Source organism: Bombina bombina, chromosome 5, assembly GCF_027579735.1.
Source record: "Bombina bombina isolate aBomBom1 chromosome 5, aBomBom1.pri, whole genome shotgun sequence".
NCBI lineage: Eukaryota > Metazoa > Chordata > Amphibia > Anura > Bombinatoridae > Bombina > Bombina bombina.
Genome location: NC_069503.1, coordinates 167,089,708 through 167,115,631, shown reverse-complemented (window position 1 = coordinate 167,115,631; position 25,924 = coordinate 167,089,708). Strand labels below are relative to the sequence as shown.

Here is a 25,924-nt window from a genome sequence, read left to right as displayed (position 1 = left end):
GCTACCGAAGGGAATGATTGTGACTGAAGGTTTCGACAAGCTGAAATCAATTTTAGACGTCTCTTGTCTGTCAAAGACAGAGTCATGGACACTGAATCTATCTGGAAACCCAAAAAGGTTACCCATGACTGAGGAATCAATGAACTTTTTAGTGAATTGATCCTCCAACCATGATCTTGAAGAAACAACACAAGTCGATTCGTATGAGATTCTGCTAAATGTGAAGACTGAGCAAGTACCAAGATATCGTCCAAATAAGGAAATACCACAATACCCTGTTCTCTGATTACAGACAGAAGGGCACCGAGAACCTTTGTAAAAATTCTTGGAGCTGTAGCTAGGCCAAACGGCAGAGCCACAAACTGGTAATGCTTGTCCAGGAAAGAGAATCTCAGAAACTGATAGTGAGCTGGATGAATCGGAATATGCAGATATGCATCCTGTAAATCTATTGTAGACATATAATGCCCTTGCTGAACAAAAGGCAGGATAGTCCTTACAGTTACCATTTTGAATGTTGGTATCCTTACATAACGATTCAATATTTTTAGATCCAGAACTGGTCTGAAGGAATTCTCCTTCTTTGGTACAATGAAGAGATTCGAATAAAACCCCAGCCCCTGTTCCAGAACTGGAACTGGCATAATTACCCCAGCCAACTCTAGATCTGAAACACATTTCAGAAATGCTTGAGCTTTCACTGGGTTTACTGGGACACGGGAAAGAAAATATCTCTTTGCAGGAGGTCTTATCTTGAAACCAATTCTGTACCCTTCTGAAACAATGTTCTGAATCCAAAGATTGTGAACAGAATTGATCCAAATTTCTTTGAAAAAACGTAATCTGCCCCCTACCAGCTGGGCTGGAATGAGGGCCGCACCTTCATGTGGACTTAGAAGCTGGCTTTGCTTTTCTAGAAGGCTTGGATTTATTCCAGACTGGAGATGGTTTCCAAACTGAAACTGCTCCTGAGGATGAAGGATCAGGCTTTTGTTCTTTGTTGAAACGAAAGGAACGAAAACGATTATTAGCCCTGTTTTTACCCTTAGATTTTTTATCCTGTGGTAAAAAAGTTCCTTTCCCACCAGTAACAGTTGAGATAATAGAATCCAACTGAGAACCAAATAATTTATTACCCTGGAAAGAAAGGGAAAGTAGAGTCGATTTAGAAGACATATCAGCATTCCAAGTTTTAAGCCATAAAGCTCTTCTAGCTAAAATATCTAGAGACATAAACCTGACATCAACTCTGATAATATCAAAAATGGCATCACAGATAAAATTATTAGCATGTTGAAGAAGAAGAATAATATTATGAGAATCATGATCTGTTACTTGTTGCGCTAAAGTTTCCAACCAAAAAGTTGAAGCTGCAGCAACATCAGCCAATGATATAGCAGGTCTAAGAAGATTACCTGAACACAGATAAGCTTTTCTTAGAAAGGATTCAATTTTCCTATCTAAAGGATCCTTAAAGGAAGTACCATCTGCCGTAGGAATAGTAGTACGTTTAGCAAGGGTAGAAATAGCCCCATCAACTTTAGGGATTTTGTCCCAAAACTCTAATCTGTCGGACGGTACAGGATATAATTGCTTAAAACGTTTAGAAGGAGTAAATGAATTACCCAAATTATTCCATTCTCTGGAAATTACTTCAGAAATAGCACCAGGAACAGGAAAAACTTCTGGAATAACCACAGGAGATTTAAAGACCTTGTCTAAACGTTTAGATTTAGTATCAAGAGGACCAGAATCCTCAATTTCTAATGCAATTAGGACTTCTTTAAGTAAAGAAAGGATAAATTCCATTTTAAATAAATATGACGATTTATCAGCATCAACCTCTGAGACAGAATCCTCTGTATCAGAAGAATCATTAGAATCAGAATGATGATGTTCATTTAAAAATTCATCTGTATAAAGAGAAGTTTTAAAAGACTTTTTATGTTTACCAGAAGGAGGAATAACAGACATAGCCTTCTTAATGGATTCAGAAACAAAATCTCTTATGTTATCAGGAACACTCTGAACATTAGATGTTGATGGAACTGCAACAGGTAATGGTACGTTACTAAAGGAAATATTTTCTGCATTAACAAGTTTGTCATGACATTTAATACAAACAACAGCTGGAGGAACAACTACCAAAAGTTTACAGCAGATACACTTAGCTTTGGTAGTTCCAGCACCAGGCAGCGATTTTCCAGTAGTATCTTCTGACTCAGTTGCAACGTGGGACATCTTGCAATATGTAATAGAAAAAACAACATATAAAGCAAAATTGATCAAATTCCTTAAATGACAGTTTCAGGAATGGGAAAAAATGCCAGTGAACAAGCTTCTAGCAACCAGAAGCAATAAATAATGAGACTTAAATAAAGTGTAGACAAAATTGACGCCCACATTATTTGGCGCCTAAATGCTATTAGCGCCAAAAATGACGCCATATCCGGAACGCCGACATTTTTGACGCGAAAAACGTCAAAAATGACGCAACTTCCGGCGACGCGTATGACGCCGGAAACAGAAAAAAAATTTTGCGCCAAGAAAGTCCGCGCCAAAAATGATGCAATAAAATGAAGCATTTTCAGCCCCCGCAAGCCTAACAGCCCACAGGGAAAAAGTCAAATTTTAAGGTAAGAAAAAAATGATTGATTCAAATGCATTATCCCAAATATGAAACTGACTGTCTGAAATAAGGAAATGTTGAACATCCTGAGTCAAGGCAAATAAATGTTTGAATACATATATTTAGAACTTTATAAAAAAGTGCCCAACCATAGCTTTAGAGAGTCACAGAAAATAAGACTTACTTACCCCAGGACACTCATCTACATGTTGTAGAAAGCCAAACCAGTACTGAAACGAAAATCAGCAGAGGTAATGGTATATATATAAGAGTATATCGTCGATCTGAAAAGGGAGGTAAGAGATGAATCTCTACGACCGATAACAGAGAACCTATGAAATAGACCCTGTAGAAGGAGATCATTGAATTCAAACAGGCAATACTCTCCTCACATCCCTCTGACATTCACTGCACGCTGAGAGGAAAACCGGGCTCCAACCTGCTGCGGAGCGCATATCAACGTAGAATCTAGCACAAACTTACTTCACCACCTCCATAGGAGGCAAAGTTTGTAAAACTGATTTGTGGGTGTGGTGAGGGGTGTATTTATAGGCATTTTGAGGTTTGGGAAACTTTGCCCCTCCTGGTAGGAATGTATATCCCATACGTCACTAGCTCATGGACTCTTGCTAATTACATGAAAGAAACCCTGTTCCTGTTCCTCCTTTGGAACTGGATGGATCACTCCCATAACTAGGAGGTCTTGTACACAGTGTAAGAATGCCTCACTCTTTATCTGGTTTGCAGATAATTGTGAAAGGTGAAATCTCCCTTTTGGGGGGGGAAGCTTTGAAGTCCAGAAGATATCCCTGGGATATAATTTCCAACGCCCAGGGATCCTGAACTTCTCTTGCCCACGCCTGGGCGAAGAGTGAAAGTCTGCCCCCTACTAGATCCGTTACCGGATAGGGGGTCGTTCCTTCATGCTGTCTTAGAGGCAGCAGCAGGCTTTTTGACCTGCTTACCTTTTTTCCAGGTCTGGTTTGGTCTCCAGACCGTCTTGGATTGAGCAAAAGTTCCCTCTTGTTTATTATTAGAGGAAGTTGATGCCGCACCTGCCTTGAAGTTTCGAAAGGCACGAAAATTAGACTGTTTGGCCCTAGATTTGGACCTGTCCTGAGGAAGGGCACAACCTTTTCCTCCCGTGATATAAGCAATAATCTCCTTCAAACCAGGCCCGAATAGGGTCTGCCCCTTGAAGGGAATGTTAAGTAGCTTAGATTTTAAAGTCACGTCAGCTGACCATGATTTAAGCCATAGCGCTCTGCGCGCCTGTATAGCAAAACCAGAATTCTTAGCCGTTAGTTTATTCAAATGAACAATGGCATCAGAAATAAAATAATTGGCTAGCTTAAGTGCTCTAAGTTTGCCAAGTATGTCATCCAATGGAGTCTCTACCTGTAAAGCCTCTTCCAGAGACTCAAACCAGTATGCCGCAGCAGCAGTGACAGGGGCAATGCATGCAATGGGCTGTAGGATAAAACCTTGTTGAATAAATATTTTCTTAAGGTAACCTTCTAATTTTTTATCCATTGGCTCTAAAAAAGCACAACTGTCCTCGACAGGGATAGTAGTACGCTTTGCTAGAGTAGAAACTGCTCCCTCCACCTTAGGGACTGTCTGCCATAAGTCCCGTGTGGTGGCGTCTATTGGAAAACATTTTTCTAAAAATAGGAGGGGAAGAGAACGGCACACCTGGTCTATCCCATTCCTTATTAATAATTTCTGTAAACCTTTTAGGTATTGGAAAAACATCAGTACACACCGGCACTGCAAAGCATTTATCCAGTCTACAAAATTTCTCTGGCACTGCAATGGTATCACAGTCATTCAGAGCAGCTAAAACCTCCCTAAGTAACACACGGAGGTGTTCAAGCTTAAATTTAAATGTAGAAATATTAGAATCAGGTATCTTTCCTGAGTCATTAACATCACCCACTGACTGAAGCTCTCCTTCCTCAGCTTCTGCATATTGTGAGGCAGTATCAGACATGGTTCTTAAAGCGTCAGTATGCTCTGCATTTTGTCTCACCCCAGAGCTATCTCGCTAACCTCTAAGTTCAGGTAGTCTGGCTAATACCGCTGACAGTGTATTATCCATGACTGCCGTCATGTCTTGTAAAGTAAACGCTATGGGCGCCCTAGATGTACTTGGCGCCATTTGAGCGTGAGTCCCTTGGGCGGGAGTCAAAGGGTCTGACACGTGGGGAGAGTTAGTCGGCATAACTTTCCCCTCGTCAGATTCCTCTGGTGATAATTTTTTTTAAAAATAGAATATGATCTTTATTGCATAAAATGAAATCAGTACATTTGGTACACATTCTAAGAGGGGGTTCCACCATGGCTTTTAAACATAATGAACAAGGAGTTTCTTCTATGTCAGACATGTTTATACAGACTAGCAATGAGACTAGCAAGCTTGGAAAACACTTTAAATCAAGTTAACAAGCAAATATAAAAAACAATACTGTGCCTTTAAGAGAAACAAATTTTGTCAGAATTTGAAAAACAGTAAAAAATGCAGTACATCAAACGAAATTATTACAGTGTATGTAATAGGCTAGCAGAGCATTGCATCCACTTGCAAATGGATGATTAACCCCTTAGTTCAAAAAAACGAAATAGACGTTTTTTTTTTGTTTGTTTTTTTTTGTTTTTTTTTTGTTGTTTTTTTTTTTTAACAGTCACAACCAACTGCCACAGCAAGCTGTGGTCCTACCTTCCCCAATAAACGACTTTGGAAAGCCTTTGAGCCCTTTAGAGATGTCCTATAGCATACTGGACAGAGGGAAGCTGGATGTCACAGTTTGTAATTTTAACTGCACCAACTGTAACTTTTATACTATAACAGTGGAAAGCCTCAGTAAAACTGTTTCTAGTCAAAATTTAAGCCAGCCATGTGGAAAAAACTAGGCCCCAATAAAGTTTTATCACCAATGCATATATAAAAACGATTAAACATGCCAGCAAACGTTTATATTGCAATATCATAAGGGTATTACCCCTGGGAGTAAGCATGATACCAGTCGTTATTAAATCACTGTATTCAGGCTTAACTTACATTAATCCGGTATCAGCAGCATTTTCTAGTGTTTTTCATCTCTAGAAAAAATGATAACTGCACATACCTGATAGCAGAATAAACTGCACGCCATTCTCTCGCTGAAGTTACCTCATCTGTGTAATCCCCTCAGAAATATGTGAGAATAGCAATGGATCTTAGTTACAACCTGCTAAGATCATAGAAACCTCAGGCAGATTCTTCTTCTATTTACTGCCTGAGATAAAATAGCACAACTCCGGTACTATTTAAAAATAACAAACTTTTGATTGAAGAAAATAAACTAACTATATTTAACCACTCTCTCCTACAACATCCTAGCTTGTTGAGAGTTGCAAGAGAATGACTGGCTATGACAGTTAGGGGAGGAGCTATATTACAGCTCTGCTGTGGGTGTCCTCTTGCAACTTCCTGTTGGGAATGAGAATATCCCACAAGTAATGGATGATCCGTGGACTGGATACACCTTACAAGAGAAATGAAGCTTTGTGATTCTTCCACAAAATTGTACAACACAAGAAATAGCACCATTTAACAATGTGGTAAAGGGTCAACTACAGTAATATGCCATACATGCTAGGGCATAATTTGCAAGGGGGTATATGGTTTCAAAAGCAGAGAAAGGGTCTTACAGAATTTGTAAAAAAGAGAAAGTAAGGCAGGAATATTGAGAGGAAGGGCTACTGCAGAAGGGTGATTTAAAAAAGAAGCTGGTTGTCTTGTGGATACTCATGCATGTTTAAATATCGCTATTGTTATGTAAAGATGTTATGTCTGATATTGACAGAGGTGAAGCAGTAAACCGCATGTCAGACCAGCTACGTCAGTGTGACATCATGAGGCACGGCATGGGGCTGGGGGCATGTACCAGTCTGAGTATGACAGGTGCTAAAGGTAAAACTCTTCAATCCCATCAGTCTATGAGAGAGTAAAACCCTCATCCTTGTTGACCTCAAGTGATTGTTAATTAAGTATTTTAAACTTTTTTGGTTTTGTTACAGATTTTGAAGGGGTGTCTATTAGGTGACATACAATTAAAATATCATAAAGCTTGACATATAGAGCAATATAAATTGACATTTATAAGCAATTTTACTTTTTAAGAAAAGGAGATGATTTTAAACAATATTTCGGTATCCATTTTTTCTTTTTTTCTTTAGAAGAAACTATTTTATCATTGATTAAGGATTATACTCACATATATATGGATAGATACATAGATAGATAGATAGATAGATATTGTTCCAAACACAGCTACTATAAAGTACTTAAATATACACTAAACACCTTGTAATCACAAGACATTTCTGTTGCCTTGTTATAGAATAACATATCAACAAAGTTTAAACAATTTAAAAACAAACTAACATCTTGCTTGCTGCAGTTGTTTTTGAATAGCCAAACTCCACTCACCATTTACCATATATGCAGGAGCCAATCTGGGGTAGTCAGCAGTGAGTGCTTTTAGTATTAATTTACATGATAAAGGGTTCAAAATAATGAAATTAGAATGGAAAGTTATATTTAAACTTTTTTTTTTTTTTTTTTTAAATAATTTTTATTGAAGTCATGAGCAAATACAGAATACAGGGTATGCCCCAAAACATTTACAGATCAATGAATACACAGTATAATTAGCAATGTAATGTAATCAAGTATCACAAACGTTACTATAAAATGTGGGCTATCACATAGAGAGACTTCAGTTTATTATAGAGTATCGTAAATATGATAGAAATAAGAATGGTCCTTTCCCAGCTATATCAAAAGAAGATTAGGGTATCCAATCAGGTAAGGTTAGGGCTAGGGAGGAGGTAGCTCTATAGTTTTATGGGGAAAGGGGATGCAGCGGGCGAGAGCCGCTCAAAAAGGAGGGGGATAGGGGGGCGTGTCTAATTAATAGTATCTAACAGTCTAAATAGCAGTGAAGATATAGTGGGCCACCATAAGATGGCAACCTGAAACTCAATGTAACGATATTGTCTATAATCATTTCCTCCTAAAATATCTAGGACCACTCTCAGGTCTTGCGTATGAGCAAAATAAAGGAGGGGTAGCATTTAAAATGGTCACTCTGGACCAAGGAGTTATTGATGGGAAGTTGGCTATAAATATGGCTAAGTAAAATAAATAGTGTAGCGTATACAGAACTCTCTAACTAGGTGATGGCAGACATTCAGTATATATAAAAAGATATATAGATTAGCAATGATATGTAGAGCTTATTTACAGACAGAAATAACAATGAATATGATATAAGGATATAACTGTGGACTGGATATATCTATCTAGTTTAAAGTAATATGACAAAGAGATCTCTGTATAAGCATGCTTGCAAGAACATTGGTAAATGATAGCTTATAAACTTCTCTTGCCTAGGCTAGTTAATAATCTCATCTGACTTAGTCTTTATGTTACTAGGAATATCAGACGCCATTCACATAGAAAGCATAGTTGTTAGATGAAATTGTGGAATCAGCTGTCCTGTGGTAGTTAAAGGTGGTGTGGCTAAGTAATCTAAAGTAGGACAATACAGAGCAGTATATTTGCGGCCTAGAAATCTAAGGTGCAACTAAATCCTGTCATATCTCAAAGAGATCTATTTTATGATCACATCTACAACTTCAAAATGTATGGCAGTCTAGTTTATTATGTGAAAAAGAAAATTAAGTAGGAGAGCATTGAGAGCTGGCTTAATAGAATGATCTCTTTTATGAGAACTGTATACAGCTTGTGTCACATATTATTATTAGATTTTATCATCATGTATGCAGGGATGTACCTTCCCAAGGTATGCCTTCCTCTAGACTAAAGCTGTTATTTAGACACTATTGTATAATGTAAGTTTGAATAAAGTTAATATACGAGCAGAAATAGTGGTGCATATAATAATTCACTGGTAATTGACATATTCTGAAGGATATATACTGTTATAACATTAGATAAGAATTTAGGCTAAATCCCAGATTGACAAGGGGAGAGTCAAAGAGGGTCAATGGTATAACTCAATGAGGGATTAATATCATAGTCAGTGACGGTATTACATAAATATCTAAGAGTAGCATAGCCTTATAAAGATATATTTTTCTAAACTGGGGTGAGCTACAAACCATCTGCTGATATGGGCGAATTCACTATGTAAAGGTGTATGACCTGTTAATTTATCTGAGTAGCTGGCTAACAGTGCAACATATTTCTTTGAAGAAAGTGTAGCTATAAGATGGGTACTAGAAGTATGTGAGCCATCTTCATTGGAGTATAAGAATTTACCACTGTAGCCCACTATAAATGGATGTTGACACTTTTTCTTATCCTCATGGGCAGAAATGCTCTAGGCAAGTAAGATATGTCTACGGTGTATATAACAAGGACATTTCGATAAAAACTTATATATAAGAATCCAGGCAACAAAGTATTTAAGTATAGGGCCAGATGGTAGAGCTGGCATTTTGGGACCTGTTTGGGCATAGTTATGTTCAAACAAAACATCTTTTGACTTCTAACAGTGAAAAATATGAGTTGCTTTCATGTACTGTTATAAATAGGGCTAGGAGACATGACTAAATGTGAAACAGCATATAAGGTCAGTGTGCTCGCTAACTAGCCTCAGATTTAAACTATAACATCGTTTAGAGAGCCTCAGGGAATATACATAGTAATCGTGCATATAGATAAAATGTACTACACTTCAAAAAAAAAAAAAAAAAAAAAAAGTAATTTAGCATGTGACAGGTGACTCTAAATCTATAACTACCAGATACACAGTTCTAAGGTACATACAGCAGCAACATATAAATTAGTGCTAGGGTATACAGTCCTATATAGGTCTGTGGTATATTCCTGTGTTCAGGTATTTCTTAACTTTTAACATCCATGGAAGAAAGCTAATTTCCAGTAAGAAAAAGAAAACTTGTTTTACATATAAACCAACAGTAATATTAGGCTATACAGTATGAGATGGATCTGATGTCCTTGTGGAATAACATGAGAGGGGGGGAATGAGTCTATGGTAGCTTTTAGGTATAAGGAAAATACAGGGTGATATATTTACTAAGAGAGCTCAGTCGGAATGAACATGACTCACATAAGTAAACCCCAGAAGATAATGAACAGGCAACAGTTACTTAATAAACCAAATTGTCTAACTTTAAGGAATAATGACCATGATGTTGGCAAACATAGTATTCACAACTTTTAGAAAATTGAACTGAGCTGCAGTCTCTAAGTATAGTCATGCATAACAGGCGGGCAAATAGAGAGACTGGCCACCCGGGTCAAAAGGGCTATTCGGCTGTCTAGTATGGGCCTGTGCAGTATTATTGCTATCAAGCTCATAGTTCTTATAGTCTTTCCTGCGACCCGTACAATACCCGCTGTGGACTGCTGCTGATCTGTGGCTGTGGAATGGGACCCGCAGAGAAATGTCCAACTGCTGACCGGTAGGCCTCTCCGTTGTTGTGTGAGGATCTTGTGGATGGCATCGGGTGACTTTGTTGGACAGTAACTTCCTACCCAGGTTCGGCTGAGTGAGCTGATGTACTGGTGCGTCTGAGACACACCAGATCTGAAGTGGTTGTACGGCCGCTCCGGGGGTTAGAGGCATAGCGGACAGATCTGATTCCACCCCGGACTGCACAGAGAAGAATTCTTTCTCTATGTCTGTGAGACTGTCAGTAGCTCCTGAACATGGGATGGAAGAGCTGGGAGTGTTCACGATGATGTGCAGAGCTAAAGTGGCGTTACTCTCCGAATGTTTTGGAGCGTTATCACGCTGCTCTTTGCCAAGCTGCTTCCCGGTCTTCTCTTTCTGCGTTATATGTGAATTCACTCCATCTTTTTTTGTGCCCAGTGAATGGACATCATCACAAAGTTGTCTGTACCGTAAGTCCATCATATGCCCTAGGCCTTCGAGTAGAGCCACCGCCATGTTCAGCTCCACCTCCATAGTTTATCAAGGGCAAATTACTTCGTAGTAGCTGGGAGCGAAGGATATTATAACGATAACTAATATTCCCTCATGCAGTCATGTAGGCTATTTGACCTGGCCAGTCTCCGCAAACCAGGGCAAAGATAGTGCTAGAGTCTATATGTTAGGCCTCCCATGCTTATCCATCCGTTCACGATATCCCATAAAAGTAGAGAGGCAACAGTCAAAAAGTATGTGCCGGTCGTGGGTAGTTTCAGGGGTCTGAATATATGTTTAGTCTGCCTGATTCATGGGTGGTTCTGTAGGCAATTGTTAAATTAGGCTATCAACCCTCAGAGCCATAGCATTTTCCGTCCGCCATGTCTGCCTCTTGGCCACGCCCCCCCATATTTAAACATTTTATATTACAATCTTAAAGTGTTCACTGTAACTTTAAGACACATACACACTCTTGGGCATATTTAGATATGTTCTCAATGAGCTTTTACAAAGAATACCTAGAGGAGGTAAATTTGATAATCTGAGTGATTTTGAAAATAATTTGCAATTTGTAAACTCTATTGAATCCTAAAAGTGTAATTCAGACTTTTTATGTTCCTTTTAGTGGACGTGTGACGCTGTAACTGTTTTTGAGATATATATTTGCTTTGCAATAAAATGTATTCGAGGCCATACAGGCAATCTGTTTTATTGTGGGTTTGGGGTACCATTGGCAAACTAATCGGATTAATACTCGCATGTTCTTGTAGTATTAGAGATATTAAGTAAAAGCGCTGCAATTACAAAGACAACAGATCATGGTGGTGTGTGCTAACAAAGCAGGTGTTTTATCCTGCACAACAATAGTTGCTCATTATAAAATACACAATGAAAATACCACCACTGTCAAGACTTTTCTTAAGTAACAGTAAACACCTTGAGATTTGTATAAAAATGTATATAAAATGTTGTTATGCAAAATAGAACAACTTTGCAATATATTTTCATTATTTATTTTGCCCAGTTTCGTATAATTTAGGTCAGAAATGTGAGCAATTTTTAATTCTTAAAACATGAAATTCACCCTGCTGATTTCTCAAGGCTATCCCTGCTACATATCTGTCCCTAACTGGATTTAACTGGTTACAACTGCAAAACAATGCACTTTATACTAAATTTATGACAGTGACAAGCCTTGTTGTCTTTGGACTAAAGCTCAGATTGGCTCCTCAAAATAAGCCAAATGGTGGGTGGAGTTTGGTTCTATAAAAATAATCGATGTTAGTTTGTTTTAAAAACGTTATAACTTGGCTGATATGTTATTCTACAGCAAAACACAAGATAAATATTGTAATTACAAGGTGTTTACTGTCCCTTTAAAAGGGACATTAAACACTAAATAAAGGCTAGATAGAATTATGCATTCAAAGAAAAGATTAGTCTGAGAATAACACGTAGATGTATTGTTTTAAAGTTTCATTAGTTGTCTAAATATTGACAAAATAATTGTAAAGTTTTAGTGTCTATAAAACAATGGGTGCTGCCATGTTGTAATTTAAGTTACCTTCTCTGCTGTGGCTAATTAGGGACAGTTATACAGTTGCAAGAAAAAGTATGTGAACCCTTTGGAATGATATGGATTTCTGCACAAATTGGTCATAAAATGTGATCTGATCATCATCTAAGTCACAACAATAGACAATCACAGTCTGCTTAAACTAATAACACACAAAGAATGAAATGTTGCCTTGTTTTTATTGAACACACCATGTAAACATTCACAGTGCAGGTGGAAAAAGTATGTGAACCCTTGGATTTAATAACTGGTTGAACCTCCTTTCGCAGCAATAACTTCAACCAAACGTTTCCTGTAGTTGCAGATCAGACGTGCACAACGGTCAGGAGTAATTCTTGACCATTCCTCTTTACAGAACTGTTTCAGTTCAGCAATATTCTTGGGATGTCTGGTGGGAATCGCTTTCTTGAGGTCATGCCACAGAATCTCAATCGGGTTGAGGTCAGGACTCTGACTGGGCCACTTCAGAAGGCGTATTTTCTTCTGTTTAAGCCATTCTGTTGTTGATTTACTTCTATGCTTTGGGTCATTGTCCTGTTGCAACACCCATGTTCTGTTGAGCTTCAGATATCTTGATAAACTTGGGAATTAATTTTTCCTTTGATGATAGCAATCCGTCCAGGCCCTGACGCAGCAAAGCAGCCCCAAACCATGATGCCCCCACCACCATACTTCACAGTTGGGATGAGGTTTTGATGTTGGTGTGCTGTGCCTCTTTTTCGCCACACATAGTGTTGTGTGTTTCTTCCAAACAACTCAACTTTGGTTTCATCTGTCCACAGAATATTTTGCCAGTACTGCTGTGGAACATCCAGGTGCTCTTGTGCAAACTGTAAACGTGCAGCAATGTTTTGTTTGGACAGCAGTGGCTTCCTCTGTGGTATCCTCCCATGAAATCCATTCTTGTTTAGTGTTTTACGTATTGTAGATTCGCTAGCATTTGCCAGTGACTTTTGTAAGTCTTTAGCTGACACTCTAGGATTCTTCTTCACCTCATTGAGCAGTCTGCGCTCTGCTCTTGCAGTCATCTTTACAGGACGGCCACTTCTAGGGAGAGTAGCAGCAGTGCTGAACAGCAAGGCTTTTAGAGATACTTTTATAACCCTTTCCAACTTTATGCAAGTCAACAATTCTTAATTGTAGGTCTTCTGAGAGCTCTTTTGTGAGAGGCATCATTCACATCAGGCAATGCTTCTTGTGAAAAGCAAACCCAGAACTGGTGTGTGTTTTTTATAGGGCAGGGCAGCTGTAACCAACACCTCCAATCTCATCTCATTGATTGGACTCCAGTTGGCTGACATCTCACTCCAATTAGCTCTTGGAGATGTCATTAGTCTAGGGGTTCACATACTTTTTCCACCTGCACTGTGAATGTGTACATGGTGTGTTAAATAAAAACATTGCACCATTTCATTCTTTGTGTGTTATTAGTTTAAGCAGACTGTGATTGTCTATTGTTGTGACTTAGATGATGATCAGATCACATTTTATGACCAATTTGGGCAGAAATCCATATCATTCCAAAGGGTTCACATACTTTTTCTTGCAACTGTAAATAGATTACTAGAGTGTGCAGCCAATGGTTGTGCTGGATTTAACAGTGTTCTGCACTTCCATTTCTAACAGGAACTGAAAAGCTCACAATTTCAGAATGAAATTACAGGAAAAGGGGACAAAATATAAATAATTAAAGTATATTTCAGTTTTATCATTTTATATTGTCATCTCAAAGTGTTTAATGTCCCTTTAAATCCTAACTCACTTCCATGACACTTACTTCTCTTCTTCACCAGGCACACAGTAGGAGACGTGTAGTCCATTGGCTTTTACTCTCATATTCAGTACTAGAGGTTCCTTCATGTCTTCAACAGTGCAGCAGAGGGAAATATCACTTAACTCATCCTAAAAAGATCGGTATTAGTTATTAAAAGCGTAAATACAATTCTCACAGTTATATTTCAGAGGCAGATATATTATCTTTATACAGCTGTAAGGTGTCTTGTATGTGTATTTACATAGAGCACTTTCATATCCTTGATAAAAATGTTTGGGTTTAATGTGCCTTTAAGAAATAATTTTTCGGCAACTTTCTTTTATTTTTTGTATCTCCCATGGGACAGTTATATATAAAAGTGTTTGTGCTTTCAAAGGTGATCATGATCAAAAAGCAAAGTCAGAAAGACCACAGACCAGGAGCCTCTCACACTCTGGAATCCCTTTGTAAATGACTTCCTGGGGGAGCTGGAAGACCTCATATTTATTAGTAAGATTTAGTATGATTTGGCTCAGCACTGCAATTGTATATAGCAACCTATAGAAACACCAACCAGCGATGCTATCACATTTACATATACTATATAACAGTTGTTGCTTACCAGTGTGTGTGCGGTCAGATGTACACACAGCTCTGCCTCTTCATTTGGTCCCAACATGCCACTTGCAGGGGTTATAGAGGCTGAGCAGGAATTAGAGTGAGCTCCAAGCAGCTGAAAAATAGATAAACAGGCTACTTGTTCTTCGTTGTATCCATCAGGACTTGAGCATATGACACAAGTAGTAACTGGGGAATACCAGACTATATCTATATACCATGATCATTACCCATCACACCCTGATTTAATTCACTTTTATTTTACATCATTCTTTGAAGTTTCCAATTCATTTAACAAACGGGAATTGCATCCTCTGCTATCGCACTAATATGCAGAATACAGGTCCTGATAGTCCACAAGATTCCCTGGGATTCTACTTAAAGGGACACTCAAGTCAAAATTAAACATTCATGATTCAGATAGAGCAGCAATTTTAAACAACTTTCCAATTTATTAACAAATGAGCACAGTCTTTTTATATTTACACTTTTTGAGTCATCAGCTCCTACTGAGCATCCGCAAGAATTCACAGAATATACATATATGATTGGCTGATGGCTGTCACATGGTACAAGAGGAGTGGAAATGGACATAACTTTGAAATGTGTCAGAAAAAAATCTACTACTCATGTGAAGTTCAGACTAAGTGCTATTGCATTGTATCGTTATCATGCATTTATTGATTATGCACATCTAATGAATTTACTGGTGCTTTAATAAACAACCTTATCTTCTTGATGTTTTCACTATAACTTACTCTCATTGGGAGACTGGGATGTTTCTTACAGTCTGGGCTAAAGTGCTGACAGCCAGTTTGTGCCTCTGAACCAATCAAGAATGATGTACCACAGATAACAAGTTAATTGTCAAAAATGTTACCCTAGTACGTAAATGGTTAATGACAACAAGATTCAGTATTGTGCCCTTTATAATAAATATGCCTAACAAATCACTAACCTCTCCCCAGGAAAACTTTGCTGGCAGCTTTCCTTGGTTAAATATCTTTACAGTTGATTGAGTTGGGACATCAACATAGACATCAGTAAACTGGAGGACAGCACACAGCAGGCACACCTGGGGTATCTGTACGTCGGCCGTCACAGGCAGATGGCTGCAACAGAAGGAAGCAATTGTACATAGCAAAGACTCATAAATAATATGCCGCCCATCAGACTAACCTCTGTTACCTTTGTTACCTCTTACCTCCTTTCTCCTTGTTCTATTTCCAGATCCAACACTGTCTGCAGCCTCTGACAAACCAATGGCTGAAATATGACAGACACCGTGGCAGAGCCCAAGGGTGGCAACTTGCCGCTGTCTGGATGGACAAATAACTGTGACACCTGAACATCAAACAGAGACCTCTATCACTTAACATTAAATATAAATATATATATAGTGATTATGAAAACATAAAAACATAGACTTTGAAACACATAGAAATCAGGTCCATCTAGCCTACTAATAATACGTAAGCTTAACTAATACTCAGGATGGCCTTATGCCTATCTTAAGTATTCTTAAATCAAATGACAGTATTAGTGTAAGAATATATAAGCATAGTGCTGCCATTTTGTATCTAAGAAGCCATTGATGAACTAATAATGAACTGTTGTACTGATATTGAACTGTTCTGTTTTTTCTGTATTTTGTTATATGACATCTGTTCTTTGGGGAGTAACATCCTTATCTCGTTACTAAGGTAACCATGCAACTAAGAGCATTTTTACATTCCTATGTTATCTTGTTGTTCAAGGATGAATGTTTCCACTCTTATACAAAGGATTTTATGTCTGTTAAGTTGTATTAACTAACTTGTAATAGTGTGTATGAAGACCCTCTGTGTCGTTACATGTATTTAATGTAATATATAACCCAGCTCTGCTAAGAATAAACTAGAGCAGATTGAGATTCCATCATGTGTGTGTGTCTCTGATTGCTCTCCAAGGCCTTGACTGTGAAATACTCAATTCCAGTGATAAGTGTAGAATACTGATTGTTATTATGAAGATAATGAAGTGGTACCCCGGCGATCCGAGACCTAACAGTTCTGGTGTCAGAAGATAGGATTCACACTGGGTAAGTAAGAAGAAGTGTTTAATCTCTTGCTTCCCTCTGTGAATTTGGACCAAAGGTCTGAAGGGTTTAATAATGTATAAAACGTGAGTTTGAGTCTCACCACAGGCAAGTTTGAGTCTTGCACTGTATTGAAAGGGTTAATAGTTCCTCTGCAAGTTAGAGTTTTGCACTATAATAGTTCCTCTGCAAGTTAAAGTCTTGCATGGTATTTGAAGGGTTAAAAGTCATTCTGCAAGTTAGAGTCTTGCACCATATTATATATAGATAGACATGGATATCACTGGAGCTGAGTACTCACTGATTGATGTTTATTTGTGTGTATTGTATTGTGTTGCCCTGTGTATACAAGTATGAAGTGAATATGGGGTTTGCTCAAGTTAAAACAAAGGGTTTAGTCTATTGTTGCTTGAATGTGAAGGAATGTTTTTGTAGGTTAAGCTGTACGGATACATTCCCATAGTGCACTCTCTAAAAGATTGAATGCAAGTAAAACTTTTATATAAAGAAATGCCTGGCGCCTAGGTGAAGAAAAAAAGAAAGAAAAAAAGTACCAAACCCCAGAAGTGGACTCTGGGCAACCTATAACTGTTTCCTATGATGTGCGTCTTCAGAACATAAAGACTATTCTTCTCTTGACTGTGCCTTGATTGTTGGAGTTATGTACCTGTTATGGTACTACATAGTCATCCCCAGCGAAATTAGGGGAGTATTGTTTTAACTTATTTACTTACGCCTAGATTTAGAGTTTGTCGTTAGCCGTCAAAACCAGCGTTATAGGCTCCTAACGCTGGTTTTGGGCTACCGCTGGTATTTAGAGTCAGTCAAGAAAGGGTCTAACGCTCACTTTCCAGCCGCAACTTTTCCATACCGCAGATCCCCCTACGCCATTTGCGTATCCTATCTTTTCAATGGGATCTTTCTAACACCGGTAGAAGTGAGCGTTAGAAATCTAATGACAAAACTCCAGCCGCAGAAAAAAGCCAGGAGTTAAGAGCTTTCTGGGCTAACGCCGGTTCATAAAGCTCTTAACTACTGTGCTCTAAAGTACACTAACACCCATAAACTACCTATGCACCCCTAAACCGAGGCCCCCCCACATCGCCGCCACTCTAATAAAATTTTTTAACCCCTAATCTGCCGACCACACACCGCCGCAACCTACATTATCCCTATGTACCCCTAATCTGCTGCCCCTAACACTGCGACCCCTATATTATATTTATTAACCCCTAATCTGCCGCCCCCAACGTCGCCGCCACCTACCTACAATTATTAACCCCTAATCTGCCGACCGGACCTCACCGCTACTCTAATAAATGTATTAACCCCTAAAACTAAGTCTAACCCTAACCCTAACACCCCCCTAAGTTAAATATAATTTTATTCTAACGAAATAAATTAACTCTTATTAAATAAATTATTACTATTTAAAGCTAAATACTTACCTGTAAAATAAATCCTAATATAGCTACAATATAAATTATAATTAAATTGTAGCTATTTTAGGATTAATATTTATTTTACAGGCAACTTTGTATTTATTTTAACCAGGTACAATAGCTATTAAATAGTTAATAACTATTTAATAGCTACCTAGTTAAAATAATTACAAAATTACCTGTAATATAAATCCTAACCTAAGTTACAATTAAACCTAACACTACACTATCAATAAATTAATTAAATAAAATACCTACAATTATCTACAATTAAACCTAACACTACACTATCAATAAATTAATTAAATACAATACCTACAAATAAATACAATTAAATAAACTAACTAAAGTACAAAAAATAAAAAAGAACTAAGTTACAAAAAATAAAAAAATATTTACAAACATTAGAAAAATATTACAACAATTTTAAACTAATTACACCTACTCTAAGCCCCCTAATAAAATAACAAAGCCCCCCAAAATAAAAAAATGCCCTACCCTATTCTAAAATTAAAATATAAAAGCTCTTTTACCTTACCAGCCCTTAAAAGGGCCTTTTGCGGGGCATGCCCCAAAGAATTCAGCTCTTTTGCCTGGAAAAAAAAAAAATATATAATACCCCCCCAACATTACAACCCACCACCCACATACCCCTAATCTAACCCAAACACCTCTTAAATAAACCTAACACTAAGCCCCTGAAGATCTTCCTACCTTATCTTCACCACGCCGGGTATCACCGATCCGTCCAGGCTCCGATGTCTTGATCCAAGCCCAAGCGGGGGCTGAAGACGTCCATCCTCCGGCTGAAGTCTTGATCCAAGTGGCGGCTGAAGAAGTCCATCTTTGGGCAGAAGTCTTCATCCTATCCGGGCAGAAGAGGACATCCGGACCGGCAAACATCTTCATCCAAGCGGCATCTTCTATCTTCTTCCATCCGACGACGAGCGGCTCCATCTTCAAGACCTCCGGCGCGGATCCATCCTCTTCTTCCGACGACTAGACGACGAATGAAGGTTCCTTTAAGGGACGTCATCAAAGATGGCGTTCCTCGAATGCCGATTGGCTGATAGGATTCTATCAGCCAATCGTAATTAAGGTAGAAAAAATCTGATTGGCTGATTGAATCAGCCAATCAGATTCAAGTTCAATCCGATTGGCTGATTGGATCAGCCAATCGGATTGAACTTGAATCTGATTGGATGATTACATCAGCCAATCAGAATTTTCCTACCTTAATTCCGATTGGCTGATAGAATCCTATCAGCCAATCGGAATTCGAGGGACGCCATCTTGGATGACGTCCCTTAAAGGAACCTTCATTCTGTTTTAGGACGTCGGAAGAAGAGGATGGATCCGCGCCGGAGGTCTTGAAGATGGAGCCGCTCGTCATCGGATGGAAGAAGATAGAAGATGCTGCTTGGATAAAGATGTCTACCGGTCCGGATCTCCTCTTCTGCCCGGATAGGATGAAGACTTCTGCCCGAAGATGGACTTCTTCAGCCGCCGCTTGGATCAAGACTTCAGCCGGAGGATGGATGTCTTCAGCCCCCGCTTGGGCTTGGATCAAGACTTCGGAGCCTGGACCGATCGGTGATACCCGGTGTGGTGAAGATAAGGTAGGAAGATCTTCAGGGGCTTAGTGTTAGGTTTATTTATTTATTGTATGGTTTTTTTTCCAGGCAAAAGAGCTGAATTCTTTGGGGCATGCCCCGCAAAAGGCCCTTTTAAGGGCTGGTAAGGTAAAAGAGCTTTTATATTTTAATTTTAGAATAGGGTAGGGCATTTTTTTATTTTGGGGGGCTTTGTTATTTTATTAGGGGGCTTAGAGTAGGTGTAATTAGTTTAAAATTGTTGTAATATTTTTCTAATGTTTGTAAATATTTTTTTATTTTTTGTAACTTAGTTCTTTTTTATTTTTTGTACTTTAGTTAGTTTATTTAATTGTATTTATTTGTAGGTATTGTATTTAATTAATTTATTGATAGTGTAGTGTTAGGTTTAATTGTAGATAATTGTAGGTATTTTATTTAATTAATTTATTGATAGTGTAGTGTTAGGTTTAATTTTGTAATTATTTTAACTAGGTAGCTATTAAATAGTTATTAACTATTTAATAGCTATTGTACCTGGTTAAAATAAATACAAAGTTGCCTGTAAAATAAATATTAATCCTAAAATAGCTACAAAATAATTATTATTTATATTGTAGCTATATTAGGATTTATTTTACAGGTAAGCATTTAGCTTTAAATAGGAATAATTTATTTAATAAGAGTTAATTTATTTCGTTAGAATAAAATTATATTTAATTTAGGGGGGTGTTAAGGTTAGGGTTAGACTTAGCTTTAGGGGTTAATACATTTATTAGAGTAGCGGTGAGGTCCGGTCGGCAGATTAGGGGTTAATACTTGAAGTTAGGTGTCGGCGATGTTAGGGAGGGCAGATTAGGGGTTAATACTATTTATTATAGGGTTAGTGAGGCGGATTAGGGGTTAATAACTTTATTAGAGTAGCGGTGAGGTCCGGTCGGCAGATTAGGGGTTAATAAGTGTAGGTAGGTGGCGGCGACGTTGGGGGCGGCAGATTAGGGGTTAATAAATATAATATAGGGGTCGGCGGTGTTAGGGGCAGCAGATTAGGGGTACATAGGTATAATGTAGGTTGCGGCGGTGTACGGAGCGGCAGATTAGGGGTTAAAAAAAATATGCAGGTGTCAGCGATAGTGGGGGCGGCAGATTAGGGGTTAATAAGTGTAAGGTTAGGGGTGTTTAGACTCTGGGTCATTTTAGGGTGATAGGTGCAGACTTAGGAAGTGTTTCCCCATAGGAAACAATGGGGCTGCGTTAGGAGCTGAACGCTGCTTTTTTGCAGGTGTTAGGTTTTTTTTCAGCTCAAACTGCCCCATTGTTTCCTATGGGGGAATCGTGCACGAGCACGTTTTTGAAGCTGGCCGCGTCCGTAAGCACCGCTGGTATTTAGAGTTGCAGTGGCGGTAAATTATGCTCTACGCTCCCTTTTTGGAGCCTAACGCAGCCCTTCTGTGAACTCTAAATACCAGCGGTATTTAAAAGGTGCGGGGAAAAAAAGCCAGCGTTAGCTACGCGGGTCGTTACCGACAAAACTCTAAATCTAGCCGTTATATTGCTTGTTTTGTATTCTCAAGTAATTGTGTTATTTTTTATGAATTATATTGGTTATAAGAAGTCATATATCTTTGTCTGCTGAAAAGTATGCTTTATTAGTATTAGTACACACTGTAGGTTATGTACATAAACAAAGTAATCTTCCAGATAGGGGTGTAACTTTAAACATTGATGTGTCTTACAATGGAGAAATGTATGAGAATAAGATTTTTTTTTGTAGGAATTTTACATTGCAATCATTCCTTAGTGTATAAATCAAACTACTTAAAATAAAAGATTAAAGGGACACTGAACCCATATTTTTTCTTTAGTGATTCATATAGAGCATGAAATTTTAAGCAACTTTCTAATTTACTACTATTATCAAATTTTCTTCATTCTCTTGGTATCTATATTTGAAATGCAGGAATGTAAGATTAGATGTCAGCCCATTTTTGGTGAACAACCTGGGTTGTTCTTGCTGATTGGTGGATAAATTTACCCACCAATAAACAAGTGCTATCCAGGGTTCTGAATAAAAAAAATAGCGTAGATGCCTTCTTTTTCAAATAAAAATAGCAAGAGAACGAAGAAAATGTGATAATAGGAGTAAATTAGAAAGTTGCTTAAAATTACATGCTCTATCTTAATCACAAAAGAACAATTTGGGTTCAGTGTCCCTTTAAGGACATGCCTCAGCTAGATATTTGTAACAATTCTAAAGAGAAATATGAGTTTTGGGAGTGGTATAATTATACTGATGGTATATTTTCTACTTACCATCTTTTATTGGATCTGTGTTACTATAGTAGATGTATTTTTCTCTTATTTAACAGGTATGGTATTTGCTATTTGGATTTGCAATTCCAGGCGTTTGACAGTGAAGGGAATAATTTTACCATAAGTATGTGTTTACCTTTAAAGAGATTTTGTAGTTTTAACAATGTTATGGCTGTATTCTTTTCTCATTCAGGAGCGCAAGAGAATTTAGGTTGCATAAAATAATTAATAAATTAATAGTGTTAATATCAGATGAGATAGCTGATTCTATTAAGATCATATTTTGAGAATTATAAACATTACAGAATAAAGTAACACTAGGTTATTTTTTTAGTAGTTCAAAGAGCAAGTGTGAAGAAATTAATTTTAAAGAAAATGTTTTTATTGATTGTTTTATTTGTTTTGTTTTTGCAAGCCTTAGCACAAGTTACTAGCATAGTTATATAGCTTTGCGATGAAGTCTAGATTTAGACTTCTGCGGCCAAAGGGGTGCGTTAGCTACGCGTGCTTTTTTTCGCCCGCACCTTTTAAATACCGCTGGTATTTAGAGTTCACAGAAGGGCTGCGTTAGGCTCCAAAAAGGGAGCGTATAGCATATTTACCGCCACTGCAACTCTAAATTCCAGTGGTGCTTACGGACGCGGCCAGCTTCAAAAACGTGCTCGTGCACGATTCCCCCATAGGAAACAATGGGGCTGTTTGAGATGAAAAAAAAACTAACACCTGCAAAAAAGCAGAGTTCAGCTCCTAACGCAGCCCCATTGTTTGCTATGGGGAAACACTTCCTACGTCTGCACCTAACACTCTAACATGTACCCCGAGTCTAAACACCCCTAACCTTACACTTATTAACCCCTAATCTGCCGCCCCCGCTATCGCCGACACCTGCATATTATTATTAACCCCTAATCTGCCGCTCCGTACACTGCCGCAACCTACCTTATCCCTATGTACCCCTAATCTGCTGCCCCTAACACCGCCGACCCCTATATTATATTTATTAACCCCTAATCTGCCGCCCCCAACGTCGCCTCCACCTACCTACAATTATTAACCCCTAATCTGCCGACCGGATCTCACCGCTACTCTAATAAACGTATTAACCCCTAAAGCTAAGTCTAACCCTAACACTAACACCCCCCCTAAGTTAAATATAATTTAAATCTAACGAAATAAATTTACTCTTATTAAATAAATTATTCCTATTTAAAGCTAAATACTTACCTGTAAAATAAACCCTAATATAGCTACAATATAAATTATAATTATATTGTAGCTATTTTAGGATTAATATTTATTTTACAGGCAACTTTGTAATTATTTTAACCAGGTACAATAGCTATTAAATAGTTAAGAACTATTTAATAGCTACCTAGTTAAAATAATTACAAAATTACCTGTAAAATAAATCCTAACCTAAGTTACAATTAAACCTAACACTACACTATCAATAAATAAATTAAATAAACTACCTACAATTACCTACAATTAAACCTAACACTACACTATCAATAAATTAATTAAATACAATACCTACAAATAAATACAATTAAATACACTAACTAAAGTACAAAAAATAAAAAAGAACTAAGTTACAAAAAATAAAAAAATATTTACAAACATTAGAAAAATATTACAACAATTTTAAACTAATTACACCTACTCTAAGCCCCCTAATAAAACAACAAAGCCCCCCAAAATAAAAAAATGCCCTACCATATTCTAAAATTAAAATAGAAAAGCTCTTTTACCTTACCAGCCCTGAAAAGGGCCCTTTGCTGGGCATGCCCCAAAGAATTCAGCTCTTTTGCCTGTAAAAAAAAACATACAAAACCCCCCCCCAACATTACAACCCACCACCCACATACCCCTAATCTAACCCAAACCCCCCTTAAATAAACCTAACACTAAGCCCCTGAAGATCTCCCTACCTTGTCTTCACCACACCGGGTTCACCGATTCGTCCTGGCTCCGACGTCTTCATCCAAGCCCAAGCGGGGGGCTGAAGATGTCCATGATCCGACTGAAGTCTTCATCCAAGCCGGAGCTGAAGAGGTCCATGATCGGGCTGAAGTCTTCATCCAAGCGGGAGCTGAAGAGGTCCATGATCGGGCTGAAGTCTTCTATCAAGCGGCATCTTCAATCTTCTTTCTTCCGAATCCATGGTCATCCCGCCGACGCGGAACATCCATCTTCACCGATGACTTCCCGATGAATGACGGTTCCTTTAAGGGACGTCATCCAAGATGGCGTCCCTCGAATTCCGATTGGCTGATAGGATTCTATCAGCCAATAGGAATTAAGGTAGGAAAATTCTGATTGGCTGATGGAATCAGCCAATCAGAATCAAGTTCAATCCGATTGGCTGATCCGATCAGCCAATCAGATTGAGCTCGCATTCTATTGGCTGTTCCGATCAGCCAATAGAATGCGAGCTCAATCTGATTGGCTGATCGGATCAGCCAATCGGATTGAACTTGATTCTGATTGGCTGATTCCATCAGCCAATCAGAATTTTCCTACCTTAATTCCGATTGGCTGATAGAATCCTATCAGCCAATCGGAATTCGAGGGACGCCATCTTGGATGACGTCCCTTAAAGGAACCGTCATTCATCGGGAAGTCGTCGGTGAAGATGGATGTTCCGCGTCGGCGGGATGACCATGGATCCGGAAGAAAGAAGATTGAAGATGCCGCTTGATAGAAGACTTCAGCCCGATCATGGACCTCTTCAGCTCCCGCTTGGATGAAGACTTCAGCCCGATCATGGACCTCTTCAGCTCCGGCTTGGATGAAGACTTCAGTCGGATCATGGACGTCTTCAGCCCCCCGCTTGGGCTTGGATGAAGACGTTGGAGCCAGGACGAATCGGTGAACCCGGTGTGGTGAAGACAAGGTAGGGAGATCTTCAGGGGCTTAGTGTTAGGTTTATTTAAGGGGGGTTTGGGTTAGATTAGGGGTATGTGGGTGGTGGGTTGTAATGTTGGGGGGTATTGTATGCTTTTTTTTTTACAGGCAAAAGAGCTGAATTCTTTGGGGCATGCCCCGCAAAGGGCCCTTTTCAGGGCTGGTAAGGTAAAGGAGCTTTTCTATTTTAATTTTAGAATAGGGTAGGGCATTTTTTTATTTTGGGGGTCTTTGTTATTTTATTAGGGGGCTTAGAGTAGGTGTAATTAGTTTAAAATTGTTGTAATATTTTTCTAATGTTTGTAAATATTTTTTTATTTTTTGTAACTTAGTTCTTTTTTATTTTTTGTACTTTAGTTAGTTTATTTAATTGTATTTATTTGTAGGTATTGTATTTAATTAATTTATTGATAGTGTAGTGTTAGGTTTAATTGTAACTTAGGTTAGGATTTATTTTACAGGTAATTTTGTAATTATTTTAACTAGGTAACTATTAAATAGTTATTAACTATTTAATAGCTATTGTACCTGGTTAAAATAATTACAAAGTTGCCTGTAAAATAAATATTAATCCTAAAATAGCTACAATATAATTATTATTTATATTGTAGCTATATTAGGGTTTATTTTACAGGTAAGTATTTAGCTTTAAATAGGAATAATTTATTTAATAAGAGTTAATTTATTTCGTTAGATAAAAATTATATTTAACTTAGGGGGGTGTTAGGGTTAGAATTAGCTTTAGGGGTTAAAAAATTTATTAGAGTAGCGGTGAGCTCCGGTCGGCAGATTAGGGGTTAATGCTTGAAGTTACGTGTCGGCGATGTTAGGGAGGGCAGATTAGGGGTTAATACTATTTATTATAGGGTTATTGAGGCGGATTAGGGGTTAATACATTTATTATAGTAGCGGTGCGGTCCGGTCGGCAGATTAGGGGTTAATAAGTGTAGGTAGGTAGCGGCGACGTTGGGGGCGGCAGATTAGGGGTTAATAAATATTATGTAGGTGTCGGCGATGTTAGGGGCAGCAGATTAGGGGTACATAGGGATA

At 38.2% G+C, this 25,924-nt stretch overlaps 1 protein-coding gene across 1 annotated transcript in view; it reads right to left on the bottom strand.

Moving 5' to 3' along the window:
- Positions 1–25,924, bottom strand: part of DLEC1 (DLEC1 cilia and flagella associated protein) — a 275,413-nt gene that overhangs the window by 112,051 nt on the left and 137,438 nt on the right. Inside the window, 6 exon segments of the mRNA XM_053715663.1 lie at positions 3,741–3,762; positions 12,421–12,429; positions 13,950–14,074; positions 14,548–14,658; positions 15,502–15,655; positions 15,748–15,887. Coding sequence (XP_053571638.1) covers positions 3,741–3,762; positions 12,421–12,429; positions 13,950–14,074; positions 14,548–14,658; positions 15,502–15,655; positions 15,748–15,887 — 561 coding nt within the window.